The sequence below is a fragment of the Lynx canadensis genome, chromosome D1, assembly GCF_007474595.2.
Source record: "Lynx canadensis isolate LIC74 chromosome D1, mLynCan4.pri.v2, whole genome shotgun sequence".
In the NCBI taxonomy this organism is placed as follows: domain Eukaryota; kingdom Metazoa; phylum Chordata; class Mammalia; order Carnivora; family Felidae; genus Lynx; species Lynx canadensis.
The window spans coordinates 65,075,430-65,094,355 of record NC_044312.2 but is presented as its reverse complement, the minus strand read 5'-3'; the positions used below and the strand labels follow the sequence as shown (position 1 = coordinate 65,094,355).

The window sequence follows — 18,926 nt, the reverse complement described above, 5'->3', positions numbered from 1 at the left end:
ATTTTTCTTTTATGATCTTTGCCTAACTGAAGGTTTGCCTTCTATGTTTTTCTTCTAGAAAAGTAGTTTTAGCTTCTGTTTAGGCCTATGATCCATCTCGAGCTAGTTCTTCTATCTTGTGTGAGGCATTAGGACTAAGGTTAATTTTTTTCTAAGTTTATGTCCAATTATTCCTACTTATTTTGTTACATTTAATTACTTTGGCATGTTGATATTCAGTTGACTGTGTATGTGTGGGTCTATTCTGGATTCGCTTTTTAAGAATTCTTTTATTCAAGTATAATTAATACACAGTGTGATTAGTTCCAGGTGTAAAATATAATGATTGAACAATTCTGTATGTTATTCAGTGCTCACCATGATAAGTGTACTCTTAATTCCCTTCACCTATTTCATCCATTGCCCGCCCACCTTTCTGGCAACTACCAGTTTGTTCTCCCTAATTTAAGAGTCTGTTTTTTTTTGTTTCTCTTTTTTATTTGGTCATTTGTTTTCTTAAATGTCACATGTGTGAAATCATGTCTATATTTAAACTAGTATCACAATGTCTTTATCACTGTGTCTTTATATTAAGTCTTGAAATCCAGTAGTGTAAATTCAACTTTTTTTCCTTTTATTACAGAATTATTTGGTTATTCTAGCCCTTCATTTTCACATAAATTTAGGATCAGTATGTCAATTTCTATGAAAAAGCCCAATGGGATTTTGATTGGCATCACATTGAATCTTTAGGTCAATTTGGAAGAATTAACATCCTGGCAATACTGAATCTTCAAATCCATGAACATTTTATATTATACCATTTATTTGATCTTTAATTTCGCAGCAGCATTTATAGTTTTCAGTGTATAGGTCTTGCACATGTTTTGTAAACTTGTGCTTAAGTAGTTCCTATTTTTGGTGATAGTGTAAAATTTCTAATGGCTTACTGCTACTACCTAGAAATACAATTTATTTTTGTATTCTGACCTTGTTTCCTATAACCTTGTTAAACACACTTAGTTCTAGTAGCTTTTTTTTCTCTTTAGATTTCTTAGGATTAGATTTTGTAGAATTTTCTACATAGAGAATCAAATTGTGAATAAAGACAGCTTTACTTCTGAGTTTCCAATCTGTATGTCTCTTATTTTTCTTGCCTTATTGCATTGGTTAGAAACTCTAGCACAATACTGAATACAAGTGGTGAGAGCAAACATCCTTGCTTTCCTGATATTAGGGGGAAGCACTCACACATTCTCCATTAGTGTGATGTGAGCTGTTTGTTGGTTTTTCACAGATGCTCTTTTTCAGACTGAGGAAGTGTCCTTCTAGTGTTACTTTGCCAAGAGTTTTTAATCATGAATAGATAACGGAATTTTTGTGAACACTTTTTGTCAACTGAGATCATATTATTTTTGTTTTCATCTGTTAATCCAGTGAATTACATTGATTTTTGAATGTTTAAACAACTTTACATTCCTGGGATAAACTCTACTTTGTCATGATGTTCTATATTGCTGGATTCAACTTGCTAAGGACTCTTTATTTCTGTGTTTAGGAAAATTGGTCTATAGTTTTTCATTCTTGTAATCTTTTTGGTTTTGATTTCATGGTAATGCTGGCCTCATAAAATGCATTGCAATGTGTTCCTTCTTTTATTTTCTAGAAGACTTTGCATAATTGGTATTTTTTTCTTAAGTATGGAATTTTCTGATGACACCATTGGGGCCTAGAGTTATCTTGGTAAGATTTACATAACTATGAATTTAATTTCTTTAATAGATACAGTGCTGTTCAGGTTATTTCTTCTTGACTGAGCTTTGATAGTTTATTTCTTTCAAGGAATTTACGTATTTCATCCAAATTGTCATATCTATTATTAGTATAAAGCTGTTTATATTACCTTATTATTCATTTAATGTATGTAAGATCTGTAGTAATGTTCTCTGTTCTGTCCTGATACTGGTAATTTGTTCTTTCTCTAATTTAAATTTTTTCTGGTCAGACTGGTGACAGGTTTATCTTTTCAAAAAACTATGTTTTGGTTTCATTTGTTGTTGTTTTACTACTTTTATGTTTCCTGTTTCATTGATTTCTGTTCTTTACTATTTCCTTTCTTTTGGTTTAATTTGCTATTTTTTTTCTAGTTTCTTAAGGTGAAAACCTAGATCCTTGATTGATTCCCCTGCCCCAACCACTTTGGCTGTTATTAATGACACCTCTCTCTCTCTCTCTCTCTCCCCCCCCCCCCCCCCCCCCCCCCCCCCCCCCCTCCTTCCCTCCTACTTCTGGTTCTTTAGTTGTACATTTGTTAGACCTTTGATATTGTCCTTACAGGTCAATATCAATGTATGGTCCGTTCTTTTTTTTTCATGTTGTGCTTAATTTTGAATAATTATTCTTACTGTGCCTTTAAGTTTGTTAACCTTTTCAGTAGTATATGATCTGCTCTCCATTTCATTTAGTGTATTTTTAATTCAGATATTATTATTTCTAGAAGTTCCATTTGGATCTTTTTTATAGATTTCATATTCCATTTCTTATATATTCATATAGTCTTCTACCTTCTTAAAAATATGAAGCATATTTGTAATAGCTTTTTAACAGTCTTGGCTGCTGATCTGATCTTCTGGGTCTGTTTCTAGTGAATAATTTTTCTCCCTGCTATGGCCCCTTATTTAATTGCCCTTTTTGCATGCCTGCTAAATTTTGACTGGATGATAGATATTGCCAATTTTACACCGTTGGATTCTGTATTTTGTTTTAGTACTTTACATAGCTGTTGGACTTACTTTTGACACACAGTTAAGTTACCAGAAATCCATTAAAATACTTTTAACACAGTTAAGTTACCAGATTCCTTCAGGCTTGTTTTTAAGATTTGTGAGAATGGGTCCAGAGCAACCTTTACTCTGGCTAATTTAGCCCCACTAGACTAGTAAGGCAATAACCTCAAGATTCTGTCTGATGCTCCACAATGTCTTTCTACTCTGGCTAGTAGGAACATGAACTATTCCCAGCTATGTATGAGCTCTAAGAATCTTGAGGCCTTTCAGTAGTTTTTTCCTGGCCTTGGGTAGTTCCTTCACATAGATGCACAGATCAGAACTCCATTAAAAGCATGAAGAGTTGTCTCTGAAGATCCCTGGGGATCTTTCTCTGCAAAGCTTCTTTCTTTCTAGTATTCTTCCCTGTAAATTCTAGCTGCCCTTGTCTCCCTAAATTGTAGTATCTTCCCAGCTCAGTGAGACCACTGGGCTCGGTTTCCCTTTTCTCGGGAATCATGCTACACTACTTAGTAATGCTTGGAAATCAGTGTGTCATATTTTTCATCTGGTTTTCTAGGTGTTTAAAGAAAAGGGTCCCCTTGTCTCCATCATTGCTAGAGCTGAAGAGCCTACACATTTAACAGTGGAGTGATTCTGGATATACTAAGTTAGGGATAGAGAAGAACCTTTAAAAAATAGAAAAAAATGGTTGTGAATATGTACGGGCTTTTTAGCAGGAAAGGATTTCTTGAGCATAAAAGTATTACAAGACCCATTCATAATAAAAACTTTCAGAAAACTAGGAATAGAGGGGAATTTCATCAACTGGATAAAGAGAATCTACAAAAACCTACAGCTAGCATTATGTTTAATGATCAAAGATAAATGCTTTCCCCCTGAGATTGGGAACAGGCAAGGGTGACTACTCTCATTCAGCATAATCAAAAAAAAATAGGTAGTGTAGTAAGGCAGGTAAGGGAAATAAAAGGCATACAGATTAAAAAGGAAGAAACAAAACTGCTCCTCTTTGAAGATTACATGATTGCCTTTGTAGAAAACCCCAAGGAATCCATTTTTAAAACTGCCGGGGTGCATTCAGCATGTGTTAGATTACAAGATAAAAATACAAAAAATCTTTGTATTTCTACATAATAGCAAAGAACATGTTGATATCAATTTTATTTATTTATATATTTTTGAAAGTTTATTTTGAGAGAGTGCGCATGAGTGAGAGGCCAGAGAGATGGGGAGAGAGAGAATCCCAAGCAGGCTCTGCATTGTCAGCACAGAACTCATGAACTGTGAGATCATGATCTGAGCCGAAATCAAGAGCTGGAGGTTAACCAACTGAGCCACCCAGGCTCCCCTGGACAAGATTCTTCTAAAATGTATACGGAGGAGCAGAGAAAATAGAATAGCTAAACAATTTTGGAAAAATTGGAGGAATTAGTTTACCTGATTCCAACACTTATTATATAGCTACAGTAATCAAAACTTTGTGATACTGGTATAGGACCAGACACCTAGATCAAAGAACTGAGAACCCAGAACCCCATAAATATGTACAGCTGATTTTTGACAAAGTTACAAAACCATTTCAGTGGAGTTAACAAATGGTGCTCTAGCAACTGGATATCCGTAGCAAAAAATAATCATCAAACCAAGGTCTACATGTTATACAAAAATTAATTAAAAATGGGTCATCAACATAAATGTAAATGGTAAAACTATAAACCTTTTTTGAAAAAATTTGCCTAATCCTAGGTCCCAAGGATTGTCTAAAGAGTTTTTAGGCTTGACATCATAAACACAATTCATAAAAGGAAAAATTGATAAGTGGATGTCATCAAAATCCAGAACTTTTGCTCTGCAAAAGACCCCATTAAGATGATGAAAAGACAAGCTACACAGTGAAAGAAAAATATTTGCAGATCACATGTCCAACGAAGGACTTATATCTAGAGTATATAAAGAACTCTCAAAACAGGGAAAAATAAACAATCCAGTTAGGAAATGGGCAAAAGATATGAACTGACTTGCACCAGAGAGGAGATACACAGATGGCAGATGAGCACATGAAAAGATGTTAAACATCATTAGCCACTAAGAAAATACAAATTAAAATCACAATAAATACCACTACACATCTAGCAGAATGACTAAAGTAAAAAAACAGTAACAACACCAAATGCTGACAAGGATGTGGAGAAACTAGATCCACTGTGGAACCTGAAAGTTGCACTCCTGGGCATTAACCTCAGAAGTGAAGACTTATGTTCACATAAAACTTGTACATTAATATGCATAGCAGCTTTATTAGTAGTAGCCCCAAACTGCAAACAACCCAGACATCCTTCAGCAGGTGAATGGTTACAAACTATGGTACATTGATACTTTGGTGTACTACTCAGCAATAAAAGTAAATTATTGATATATGCAACAACCTGGATGAATTTCCAGATAATTATACTGAGTGAAAAAGGCTAATTCCAAAAGGTTCCATACTGTGTGATTATAGGACATTCTTGAAATGGCAGAATTATAGAAATGGAGAACAGATTGGTAGTAGTTGCCTGAGGTTGAGGAGGAAATGGGGCAGGAGGGACTAGGTGTGGCAATAAAAGGGAAAGGGAAATATAAGGAATCCTTGTGGTGATAGAAATGCTCTGTATATTAATTTCATCAATATTAATATACTGATTGTCCTATTGTAGGATAGTTTTGCAAGATACCATCATTGGGAGAAGCTGGGTAAAGGGTACACGGGGTTTCTATATTTCTTATAACTACATGTGAATCTACAATTACATTTTTTAAAAGCAGTGAGAGGATGGAGAACTGTCCTGCTACTGGAAGTCAAAAGAAAGCTGGAGTTGCCATACTTATATCAGACAAAACTAGATTTTAAATTAAAGGCTGCAACAAGAGACGAAGAAGGGCATTATATAATAATTACAGAGTCTATCCATCAGGAGGAGCTAACAATTATAAATGTCTATGTGCCGAATATGGGAGCCCCCAATATATAAAACAATCACAAATGTAAGCAACCTTATTGATAAAAATGTAATTGCAGGGGACTTGAATACCCCACTTACAGCAATGGATAGATCATCTAGACACAGGATCAATAAAGAAACAAGAGCCCTGAATGATACATTGGATCAGATGGACTTGACAGATATATTTAGAACTCTGCATCCCAAAGCAACAGAATACACTTTCTTCTCGAGTGCACATGGAACATTCTCCAAGATAGATCACATACTGGGTCACAAAACAGCCCTTTGTAAGTATACAAGAATTGACATCATACCATGCATACTTTCAGACCACAATGCTATGAAGCTTCAAATCAACCACAGGAAAAAGTCTGGGAAACCTCCAGAAGCATGGAGGTTAAAGAACACCCTACTAAACAATGAGTGGGTCAACCAGGCAATTAGAGAAGAAATTAAAAAATATATGGAAACAAACGAAAATGAAAATACAACAATCCAAACACTTTGGGATGCAGCAAAGGCAGTCCTGGGGGAAAATACATTGCAATCTAGGCCTATCTCAAGAAACAAGAAAAATCCCAAATACAAAATCTAACAGCACACCTAAAGGAAATAGAAGCAGAACAGCAAAGACACCCCAAACCTAGCAGAAGAAGAGAAATAATAAAGATCAGAGCAGAAATAAACAATATCGAATATAAAAAAAAACTGTAGAGCAGATCAATGAAACCAAAAGTTGGTTTTCTGAAAAAATAAACAAAATTGATAAACCTCTAGCCAGGCTTCTCAAAAAAGGGAGATGACCCAAATAAAATCATGAATGAAAACAGAATCATTACAACCAATCCCTCAGAAATACAAGCAATTAACAGGGAATACTATGAAAAATTATATGCCAACAAACTGGACAACCTGGAAGAAATGGACAAATTCCTAAGCACCTACACACTTCGAAAACTCAAACAGGAAGAAATAGAAAACTTGAACAGACCCATAACCAGCAAAGAAATTGAATCAGTCATCAAAAATCTCCCAACAAATAAGAGTCCAGGACCAGATGGCTTCCCTGGGGAGTTCTACCAGACATTTAAAGCAGAGATAATACCTATCCTTCTCAAGCTGTTCCAAAAAATAGAAAGGGAGGGAAAACTTCCAGACTCATTCTATGAAGCCAACATTACTTTGATTCCCAAACCAGACAGAGACCCAGTAAAAAAAAGAGAACTACAGGCCAATATCCCTGATGAATATGGATGCAGAAATTCTCAATAAGATACTAGCAAATTGAATCAACAGCATATAAAAAGAATTATTCACCATGATGAAGTGGGATTCATTCCTGGGCTGCAGGGCTGGTTCAACATTCACAAATCAATCAATGTGATACATCACATTAATAAAACAAAAGAACCATATGATCCTGTCAATGCAGAAAAAGCATTTGACAAAATTCAGCATCCTTTCTTAATAAAAACCCTCAAGAAAATCAGGATAGAGGGAACATACTTAAACATCATAAAAGCCATTTATGAAAAGCCCACAGCTAATATCATCCTCAATGGAGAAAAACTGAGAGCTTTTTCCCTGAGATCAGGAACACGACAGGGATGTCCACTCTCACCACTGTTGTTTAACATAGTGTTGGAAGTTCTAGCATCAGCAGTCAGACAACAAAAGGAAATCAAAGGCATCAAAATTGGCAAAGATGAAGTCAAGCTTTCACTTTTTGCAGATGACATGATCTACATGGAAAACCCGATAGACTCCACCAAAAGTCTACTAGAACTGATACATGAATTCAGCAAAGTCGCAGGATGCAAAATCAATGTACAGAAATCAGTTGCATTCTTATACACTAATAATGAAGCAACAGAAAGACAAACTGATCCCATTCACAACTGCACCAAGAATCATAAAATACCTAGGGATAAACCTAACCAAAGATGTAAAAGATCAGTATTCTGAAAACTGTAGAAAGCTTATGAAGGAAATTGAAGAAGATACAAAGAAATGGAAAAACATTCCCTGCTCATGGATTGGAAGAATAAATATTGTTAAAATGTCAATACTACCCAAAGCAATCTACACATTCAATGCAATCCCAATCAAAATTGCACCAGCATTCTTCTTGAAGCTAGAACAGGCAATCCTAAAATTTGTATGGAACCACAGAAGACGCTGAATAGCCAAAGTAATATTGAAGAAGAAGACCAAAGCAGGAGGCATCACAATCCCAGACTTTAGCCTCTACTGCAAAGCTGTCATCATCAAGACAGCATGGTATTGGCACAAAAACAGACACATAGACCAATGGAATAGAATAGAGAACCCAGAATTGGACCCACTAAAGTATGGCTAACTAGTCTTTGACAAAGCAGGAAAGAATATCCAATGGAAAAAAAGTCTCTTCAACAAATGGTGCTGGGAGAACTGGACAGCAACATGCAGAAGAATGAAACTAGACTACTTTCTCACACCATTTGCAAAAATAAACTCAAAATGGTTAAAGGACCTGAATGTGAGACCGGAAACCATCAAAACCCTAGAGGAGAAAGCAGGGAAAACCTCTCTGACCTCAGCCGCAGCAATTTCTTACTTGACACATCTCCAAAGGCAAGGGAATTAAAAGCAAAAATGAACTATTCAGACCTCATGAAGATAAAAAGTTTCTGCACTGCAAAGGAAACAATCAACAAAACTAAAAGGCAACCAACAGAATGGGAAAAGATATTTGCAAATGACATATCGGACAAAGGGCTAGTATCCAAAATCTATAAAGAACTCACCAAACTCCACACCCGAAAAACAAATAATCCAGTGAAGAAATGGGCAGAAAACATGAATAGACACTTCTCTAAAGAAGACATCCAGATGGCCAACAGGCACATGAAAAGCAGCTCAACATCACTCCTCATCAGGGAAATACAAATCAAAACCACACTCAGATACCACCTCATGCCAGTCAGAGTGGCTAAAATGAACAAATCAGAAGACTGTAGATGCTGGCGAGGATGTGGAGAAATGGGAACCCTCTTGCACTGTTGGTGGGAATGCAAACTGGTGCAGCCGCTCTGGAAAACAGTGTGCAGGTTCCTCAAAAAATTAAAAATAGATCTACCCTATGACCCAGCAATAGCACTGCTAGGAATTTACCAAAGGGATACAGGAGTGCTGATGCATAGGGGCACTTGTACCCCAATGTTTATAGCAGCACTTTCAACAATAGCCAAAGTATGGAAAGAGCCTAAATGTCCATCAACTGATGAATGGATAAAGAAATTGTGGTTTATATACACAATGAAATACTACTTGGCAATGAGAAAGAATGAAATACGGCCTTTTGTAGCAATGTGGGTAGAACTGGAGAGTGTTACGCTAAGTGAAATAAGTCATACAGAGAAAGATAGATTCCATATATTTTCACTCTTATGTGGATCCTGAGAAACTTACCAGAAGACCAGTGGGGGAGGGGAAGAAAAAAAAAAAGAGGGAGGGAGCCAAACCATAAGAGACTCTTAAAAACAGAATAAACTGAGGGTTGATGGGGGGTGGGAAGGAGGGGAGGGTGGGTGATGGGTATTGAGGAGGGCACCTGTTGGGATGAGCACTGGGTGTTGTATGGAAACCAATTTGACAATAAATTTCATGTTAAAAAAATAATAAAAGCAGTGAAAAAATTTTAAGGGAAAGGATATTGTACTCTGAATACATAGAACTTTTACTTTGTGTAGATTAGAGAATACCACAAAACTTAAAGCCAACACTAAACAGGAAATATATTTGTGACAAGTATGACTGAAAAGAAGTTGATACCTTTTAGTATATAAAGAATTCTATAATTTATAAAACACTGAAATCCTCCTACGTAAGCAGTACACAAAAGAAAAAAATGCACCTTGCTAACAAAACATTAAAAAGTATTTCAGTCTCACTAGTAATCAAGGAAATAAAAACTGGTATTCATTTTATCCTCCAGATTGCAAATCTCTTTATATAACCTTGTCCCGATATCCCGTTCATTTTCTGTCTACCTCTCAGGTGTTGAAATTATATAGAATTTAGGTCCAAGTGATATTAACTTTTAAATATAGTAGCCTGTTTTAAGTATTTCTGAACAATGGCATTAAATTTCTAACCACAGTTTCAATTATTTTACATTGATAATTTCTACCGATTCATTGTTCACTGCTTTCTCATATGCAGTATGTTCTTTCTCAATTTTTTTGATTTTTTTTCTTTGTATCAGAGTTCCTAAGTGTTTCCACCCCTACCCTGTCACCCCCAAGTGTACTTGACAAGTACTTGGGTATCTACATATGCCATTTTTCACTTTGATACAGTTAATTTTGTGCTCTTTTTCCTTACACATCTGAAGACGATTTGCTTTAAGATGACTTGCAAATAAAGTTGCTTTATTTCTCTTTGATGTTGAAAATGAGAAATCTTACCACAGTCTGATTCTTCTTCTCTGTAGGGAACCTTTTAGTTAGCTAGTTTGTTTTCTGTCTGAAAATTCATAATCTTTTAATCCTTACACATTTGAATTTGGGCAGGTTCATTAGCATATCTGAGTGTATATGAAAATGGATTTTTCATGGTATTTCTGCCTAGCATTTAGTGAGTCTTTTCCATCTGAAGACTTGAGTCTGTCTTCAGCTAAGTGATCTTTTCTTTTGTAACTTTTTTTTTCTGGTTCTTGCTTCCATTCAACCTACTCTTCCCTCATTCTGGAATTCCAGTGATTTGGAGATTGGGTAGTCCCGGGCCAGCCTTCAGTGCAGTGTGTATTTTCTCACAGTTTCTATCTCCTTTTCATTTTTACCTTTGTCTTAGAAGAATTTCTGGACTTTGACTTCTAATATACTAATCTGCCTTTTAGCCATGTCCATTTTGTTTATTCATTTTAAAAAATGGTTGTTTTTTTTTTTTTAATGTTTACTTTGAGACAGCAAGTGGAGGAGGGTCATAGAGGGAGAAAGAGAATCCCAAGCAGGCCCCATGCTGTCCATGCAGAGCCCATTGCAGGGCTTGATCTCACGTACTGTGTCCATTTCAATTTATTTTCTCCCTTTCTCAAGTTGAAATATTTTCTATTTCTTTTTTTTTTAATTTTTTTTTAATGTTTATTTATTTTTGAGACAGAGACTGAGCATGAATGGGGGAGGGGCAGAGAGAGGGAGACACAGAATTGGAAGCAGGCTCCAGGCTCTGAGCCATCACCCAGAGCCTGACGCGGGGCTCGAACCCACGGACCGTGAGATTGTGACCCGAGCCGAAGTCGGACGCTTAACCGACTGAGCCACCCAGTCGCCCCAATATTTTCTATTTCTAATAGTTCTTTTTTATTTTTTTTAAATTTAAATCCAAATTAGCATATAGTGAAACAATGATTTCAGTAGATTCCTTAATGCCCCTTACCCATTTAGCCCATTCCCCCTCTCCCAGCCCCTCCCGTAACCCTCAGTTTGTTCTCCATATTTATGAGTCTCTTCTGTTTTGTCCCCCTCCCTGTTTTTATATTATTTTTGTTTCCCTTCCCTTACATTCATCTGTTTTGTCTCTGAAAGTCCTCATATGAATGAAGTCATGTGATTTTTGTCTTTCTCTAATTTCACTTAGTGTAATACCCTCCAGTTCCATCCATGTAGTTGCAAATGGCAAGATTTCATTCTTTTTGATTGCCGATTCTTTTTGATACTCCATTGTATATATATACATCTTTATCCATTCATCCATCGATGGACATTTGGGCTCTTTCCATACTTGGCTATTGTTGATAGTGCTGCTATAAACATGGGGGTACTTGTGTCCCTTCAAAACAGCACACCTGTATCCCTTGGATAAATGCCTAGTAGTGCAATTGCTGGGTCGTAGGGTAGTTCTGTTTTTAGTTTTTTGAGGAACCTCCATACTGTTTTCCAGAGTGGCTGCACCAGCTTGCATTCCCACCAGCAGTGCAAAAGAGATCCTCTTTCTCTGCATCCTCACCAACCTCTGTTGTTGCCTGAGTTGTTAATGTTAGCCATTCTGACAGGTGTGAGGTGGTACCTCATTGTGGTTTTGATTTGTATTTCCCTGAGGATGAGTGATGTTGAGCATTTTTTCATGTGTTGGTTGGCCATCTGGATGTCTTCTTTGCAGAAGTGTCTATTCATGTCTTTTGCCCATTTCTTCACTGGATTATTTGTTTTTTGGGTGTTGAGTTTGAGAAGTTCTTTATAGATTTTGGATACTAACCCTTTATCTGATATGTCATTTGCAGATATCTTCTCCCATTCCGTCAGTTGCCTTTTAGTTTTGCTGATTGTTTCCTTTGCTTTGCAGAAGCTTATTTTGATGAGGTCCCAGTAGTTCATTTTTGCTTTTGCTTCCCTTGCCTCTGGAAATGTGTTGAGTAAGAAGTTGCTGCAGCCAAGATCAAAGAGGTTTTTGCCTGCTTTCTCCTCGAGGATTTTGATGGCTTCCTGTCTTACATTTAGGTCTTTCATCCATTTTGAGTTTTTATGTATGGTGTAAGAAAATGGTCCAGGTTCATTCTTCTGCATGTTGCTGTACAGTTTTCCCAGCTCTAATAGTTCTTATTGCCTGTTTGCTCCCCTTTTTATACTGAACCCTGGTTGGGTTTTACCAATGCAGTATTATTTTTAATATTACTGGGAATATCCATTTTAAGTTGGTATTAACTCCTGTTTCCTACATTGACTATTTTGGTTTTGTTTTTGTTCTTTTAGGGCTGTTTACATAGTTTGCTTAGTTTGGCTCCCCTGCTGACTTCCTTTTAGGATCAGTGAGTTTTGCTCATATTTTTAACGAAGTTCTTGAATAGCCAGTAATGTTGGCAGATAATGGGCTACCTTAGAAGCCCATTTGTGAGCCTATTTGATTTTCAGCAGCCCTCCCCCTCTTAAACTAAAGCAGATAGCCATGGAACTCCAAAGGTAGGCTTTGTTCTTGGTGTAAGGAGAAGGCAGGAACATGCCAGAAAATGGACATCTCTTAAGCATTCAGTGACTAGGAGCTAACTAGCAAGTAAGCCTCCCCAGGACCCCTGCCCTTGACCAAGGAGGCAGTGAGGGCCTTGGGTAGCTAAACTCTTTTACCTAGCATTCCACCCACACACAGTAAGTTAAACTTGGGAACTAAGATTGCATTGGCAAGATTCTTAACCTACTGCTATCAGTGATGATGAGGGTATAAGATCGACAGTTGTATTTTTGTGTGTGTTTGTTTTGTTTGTTTTGTTTTTTTACATCACTGGTAAAAATAAAAGTGTATACATTCTTCTGGAAAGTAATTTGGCAGGGTGTAAAAAAGGCTTTTAAAATGTCTAATCCTAAACTTTAGTTCTCATATTTCTAGAAGTGTATCTTTTTTTAAGTTTCTTTTTGAGAGAGAGAGAATGCACCCACATGTAGGAGAGGGGCATAGAGAGCGGGAGAGAGAGGAAAAGGAAAGAGAGATTCCCAAACAGAGCCCAACTCGGGGTTTGATTTCACAAACCGTGGGATCACGACCTGAGCCGGAATCAAGAGTCAGACGCTTAACTTAGCCACCCAGACACCCTCTAGAAGTGTATCTTAAAGAAATGGGGAAGTGGACATAGATTAATATTCAGAGATCTTAGCTGCTGTGTTACTTACAATAAGGGAGCATAGGAAAGAATCTACAGGTTTTACAGAAAAGGCATGGTAAGGCAGGTGAGTTATGTAGCTGTATGATGGGATATTTTGCAAACTTTAAAATGCCTAATGACATGGAGAAGTGCTCATGATCTAATATTGAATGAAAAAATGAGTATAATATATGATAAAAAGGCCAGAAGCAACACAACAAATTATCATCAATGGTGGGATTCTAGGTGACTTGTGTTTTCTTTTTAAAACTTGTCTGTGTTTTTCAAAATTTTTACAGTGAGTCTGTATGATTTATGATCAGAAAAAAAAACAGTTCATGTTGTTAAAATATGTCTCTCCACACTCTACACTGCATCAAAAAAAAAAGACCCTTTTCAGAATTTGCAGGCAAAAAGTGGTTTGTATTAGGGTTGAAATTTGCCAATTATCATAATGTGCAAATGGATTTTGAATTCTCCGGCTTTTCACATCGTGTAGCGTGCACGGCTGCTGTTGCCAGCTCTGGCATATGAGCTCCAGCGAGGCCCATCTGCCGCTCTGGCGCAGCTTGCCTGACACAGATTTATTTCATTTCGTTCTTTAATTTGGCAACATTTTGTCTTTTCTCATTATCATAGCTGGAATTCAGTACCAGTACTACTTATTTTGTTTACCGGTTTGTTGTCTCTTTTGTTCTATTTTGTGAAGACGAAGAAGCCAACAATGGGGATTGTGTCTTGTGAAAACGCAGTTCCTGTCCTTCGGGATCTTGGGCATGTCTTGCTGGAGTGTACTCTCTCTCTCTCTCTGACACTTGCAAGCCATTTCAGTTCTTTTGATTAGTGGAAGCCTTCGTGGTATATTTTTTCGAAGAGCTTAGTGTTCCTTTTCTTCTCCTCTCCCCACCCAGGAAGATTTGGAAATGGTTCCAAATAGAAATTATAAACATTAGCCTTGAGCTATGCTCTCTGGTGTTTGGTACTTTTTGTTTGTTTGTTTTTAACCGAAGGCTCATGTTTGTTTAATCTTCATCACTACAGCAGAAGTTGGTGGTGTGAGACTTCCGCTCCGCCCTAAGCACCCTGCACTTAAGAAGAGTTTTTCTTCTGAATTGGTTTGTATTTCAAAGAACACGGGGGTAGTCTGCCAGATTGCTAAGAATTTACTCAAGTGAAACTTTAGAACTGTTAGAGTCCTGTTAGAGATTTCTTGAATGGAACTGTTAGAGTCCTGTTAGAGATTTCTTGAATGGATTTGTTGGGACAGGATAGCTGCTGCCTAAGAAGCCTCTTTGAGCCTAATACAAAGAATGTCTCTTCAACACAAAGTAAGACTTTTTGCTGCTTTTTTCTCTAGGTTACCCTGAAGAAACTTACCCAATTTATGACCTTTCAGATTGCATCAAGCGTAGGCAAGAAACCATCTTAGTGGATTACCCTGACCCCAAGGAACCGTCTGCTGAAGAAATAGCTGAAAGAATGGAATTGCTAGAAGGTGAAGAATCAGACCATTTAGGGTGGGGAGTGCCCACTGACCCCAGAGTCCAGGAAGATAATTCTGTTACCTCATGTGACCCAAAGCCAGAAACATGTTCCTGCTGTTTTCATGAAGAGGAGGATCCTGCGGTCTTGGCAGAGAATGCTGGATTCAGTGCAGACAATTACACTGAACAAGAGGAAGCCACCAAAGAAGTATGGCCCCAAGACTTCAGGGATAAAGGGTTGGGCATCAGCACTGATAAAACACATACAGATGGTACATTGAGGAAGCGGAACCCCCAGGGTTTGGAGTTGAAAACAGCTGGTTTGGGGAAGTATCCATTACTCTAGTCCCAAGGTGACCTTTCTCTCCCTTCTCCGATTTCATCCTTGGCCCTGTGCCCTATACTTCATTCTGTGTTTAAATATCCTAGCTAATCAGGCCACTACCATGGATATCATGTATCCTTCCTGGTGCTCAGACACCTGTCACCTTGTAAAACACGGTAGCAATTAGTATGAACATAATACAGCTTCACTCTTTATGCCTTTCTTCCACCAGAGAGTCGATCCACTGAGTAATTATATTTGATCTATTGTACACTCAGGGACAGGGGTCTAACTCCTCGTGCTAGGAGTAGCAGATGGTTTACCTGTGAACGAACATCAGTTTACATGTGATGAGGACTTATGGTTGCAAAAGTGAAGATTTCAGAGTCCAAGATGTCTTATTCTGTGGGCCTTGAGCAGGTTAGTGGTCTCCTGGGTTCAAGAAGAGAACATTTTTTGTGGGTATGATGGGGCCAGAGCAGGGTAGGACTCTGCTGTGTGAGCTGAAGCCCGTTTGCCACAGCAAGGGCCTTTTTAGGAGCACTGTTGCTGCCTCAGATACCTCCTTTTCTTCAGAGTAGCAGAAGCCCCCAGTGATTTGTGAAGGAGCCTGGAGACCTGTTGGGTGACTGTTTTGCTCCAGTATTGCCTGGATCTCTAGCTTCCTTTATCCCTGTTGTGTTCACAGAACTGCCAACCCAGAAGCACCTTTATACCTCTGGCCCTCAGTGGCCAGAAGAAGGTTTAAATAGAGACTTTTTAGGCCTTGCCCTCCAGATCCAAGGTTTGAGGCTGTTAAGGCTACAAGAAAGCCGTGTGAGAATGCTGGTCCTCCATGAGATGCTCAGGTGGCCAGAGAGCCAGGGATAGGGAAAGAATCCATGTGCTTACAGCAGTCCTGGCCTGGAAGCTATTCTAAATATGCCCTCTGCAACCACATGAATTGAAACAGAAGTGAGGACGACTGAGCTTGTAGACAAAGTGCCAGCCCCAAAGGGAAGTGGCAGCGTGTGTCTTTTGCAGAGAACCAATATAGCAGGGGCATATAGCCCCTATAGCTATATAGGCCAGGGGAAGAGACTATTTGTTCTCTATTCAGGTATCTGGGTCTTTTGAGAAGGGTTGGGAAAGTAGGAGGTAGGTTATGACTGGAAGGATTTTGACCAAACTAAAGACCTCATCTCTAAGGTGCCATCTGCCATGTGTCTTCTGGAGATAAAATGGCACCCAGGTATCCTGGCTAGTAAAGATGAGTGAATTCAGTTTACATGTAAGACCTGAGTTTAAAGAAGACACATTCCCAAGAACATTCCCAATCATAAAATGCAGAAGACATGAAAATTAAATTATGTGAGGGTAGATAGAGCTTTTGGAGTTCCATTGTTCCTAGTTGTCTAAGATGCCAGGAAAATAGTTAAAATCACACATCTAAGCCTATAGACTGTCAAAAGGTATGGGATCATATTAATATGTCAGCTACTACTAGGCATTTCTTGTTGATGAAATTAACATTTTTGTTAGAGAAGTCATTGAAGACTGAGTCTGTAGGAAGTATATTGCATCTATCTCTGTGTAGAATATTTGATTCACTTTAAAGAATGTAGTTTAAAATGTACTATAAATGATCTAGATGTAATGCTTAAGGTAAAAAATAATGTAGGTGCTCTGAACTGTTTTGATAAATTGTTTTCCATTATTTCCTTTTATTCACTGTGAGGGGTTGATTTATGAGGAGTCCTGGGTCCCTGGTTCTAATTTCTTTTTTGCCTTAGTATATATGTTTCCATTATTAAGATGTGTGTGTTTCTAGCTTGTTCATTCATGTGTTCATTTAGACACTGCCCAGGGGTAGGCAGTGGGAGCAGGGGCTCAATTCCTAACTTTGAGAAACAAAATTTGGTGTGGGAGCCTTGTCTAATTTATTATTTTCAGTGAACTATTAACTATAAAAGGGCTCGATGGTGAATTCTGCAAGCAGAGAATGTCGGTCATGATTCCATCCATGCCTGTTCTGTCCATAGAGTCTTGTTGGGTCCTTAACCCTTCTGAGTCTTGGTTTTCTCCTATCTAGTGCAGGGGAGTACAAGTCCAGGTCTCATAGGGTAGTTAGGAGGATTAAACGTGAACTCCTCAGTGCATATAAAACAGCATTAGCCCTCCTATCTCAAACATAACCACTCAATAAGTGGTAGATAATTTACTTTTCTTGTACAAGACTTTATGCTGTAATTGAGACATGGACCCAAATCTATAGAAACATAAAGATCATTTTGGCCAAAGTACTTCCAAGACACTTGACGGGCGAGTTGGATCTTGAGGCGTGCTGGGAACTTCAGGTGGCCAAGGAAGAGAACATTCTTGGCAGAAAGGGCAGTGTTAGACAAAACTGGTGTGAAAAGTGTATGGATGTTCAGGTATTTTTGAGGATGGTATGTAAGGTGTTGCCTAACCAACTCTTTAATTTTGAATGTTAATCTTTGGGGGAAATGGCTTATGGGAATAGTTCCTGCCAGAAGTACTAAGAGCTCATGATGGTTCTTGTTGCCCTAGCTCTTGGTTGGCTTAAACAGCAATAATAAATATTAACATATTTATATTTTAGAAATTTTGATTATTCACCAGTTGTTTAGTCTTTTGGATTTTCCAGAATTATTTTATCCCTCAGGGATGACAATTATGTGTACATACAACTCAGGATGACCAAATCCTAGCACTGGTTTTCGTTGTCATGCCTGCTCTCGCTCTCACCATTGTCTTCATTTTTCAGAACTGGTCTGGGCTGTGAACTTGGATGAGCCCCCAGGTACTAGTTTTCAGTGACCTTTGAGCACTGTGGCAGAGCATGGAGGACAGACAGTTGGCCTAGGAAGCCACTGCGTCACCTGGGACCATGCTTGGTTAAATCAGGTGGGTGATCCAGTCAGGAGATGCTCTTTCCTGTCCAATAAGAGCAAAAGAAAGCACCTTGCTAGCTCTAGGACTGGCAGTATACACACTCCAGAAACTACACCCAGGAAGGAAGGTGTGTTGAAGAATGGAGGCATAGTTGACCTTTAGAAAAGATGGCCTAGAAGAACCACACTCTCTGTACCTTCTAGGACTTGGGTGATCAATGACTCATGGTACAAACTAAGACATTTTGGGGAAAGGGGACTTTAATTATGCCAGCACAATAGGTGTAAACCAGGACCATCCTGGATGTATTTAAAAGACTTGTTTTTAACCTAACCACTAAACAACAAAAACCTCTTCCCTTTTTAGTAAGAACCTGTACTGTTGTTTTCCACAGAGGCAGAGCAAGGAGATATAGGCCATGATTGAGGCAGGAAATTATCTTAGCCACATAAAAACTCCAAATCTAGGGTAAAAAATAAACCAACCCTATTTTTGTTCCCAAGGGCCGGGCCCTCAGGGCGACACTCAGGAACCAAACAGCCCATTCTTGCAGAGGACTGTGCTAACCTAAGTAACTTCTATCCTTAACTATTCTTCCAGCCTTTCCCAGCCTGTGTGTGTGTGTGTGTGTGTGTGTGTGTGGTTCTCACCATCCTTAAATTTGAAGAGCACAGCCAGAGACAGGACAGCCTCAACCCACATGATAGTGTTTCCAACCAAGCCATGATGCCTTCCCACCCACCCCGGAGGCTCTTAGGACAGAAGGAAATGAATGGTGTAGGAAAAAACTTTAGGTAAGAAAGGTTTTTTTCTCCTTTTCTACAAAGAAAAAAATGCACAGTCATGTTGAAACAGTTCAAG

General features: G+C 38.2%; 1 protein-coding gene across 1 annotated transcript in view; it reads left to right on the top strand.

Annotated features, from left to right (window-relative positions):
* Positions 1-18,916, top strand: part of RIC3 (RIC3 acetylcholine receptor chaperone) — a 50,887-nt gene extending 31,971 nt beyond the window's left edge. The window contains exon 5 of the mRNA XM_032595073.1: positions 14,719-18,916. Within this exon, the coding sequence (XP_032450964.1) occupies positions 14,719-15,191 (473 nt within the window). The 3' untranslated portion in view covers positions 15,192-18,916. The remainder of the gene's footprint in view (positions 1-14,718) is intronic.
* Positions 18,917-18,926: the final 10 nt, after the last annotated feature.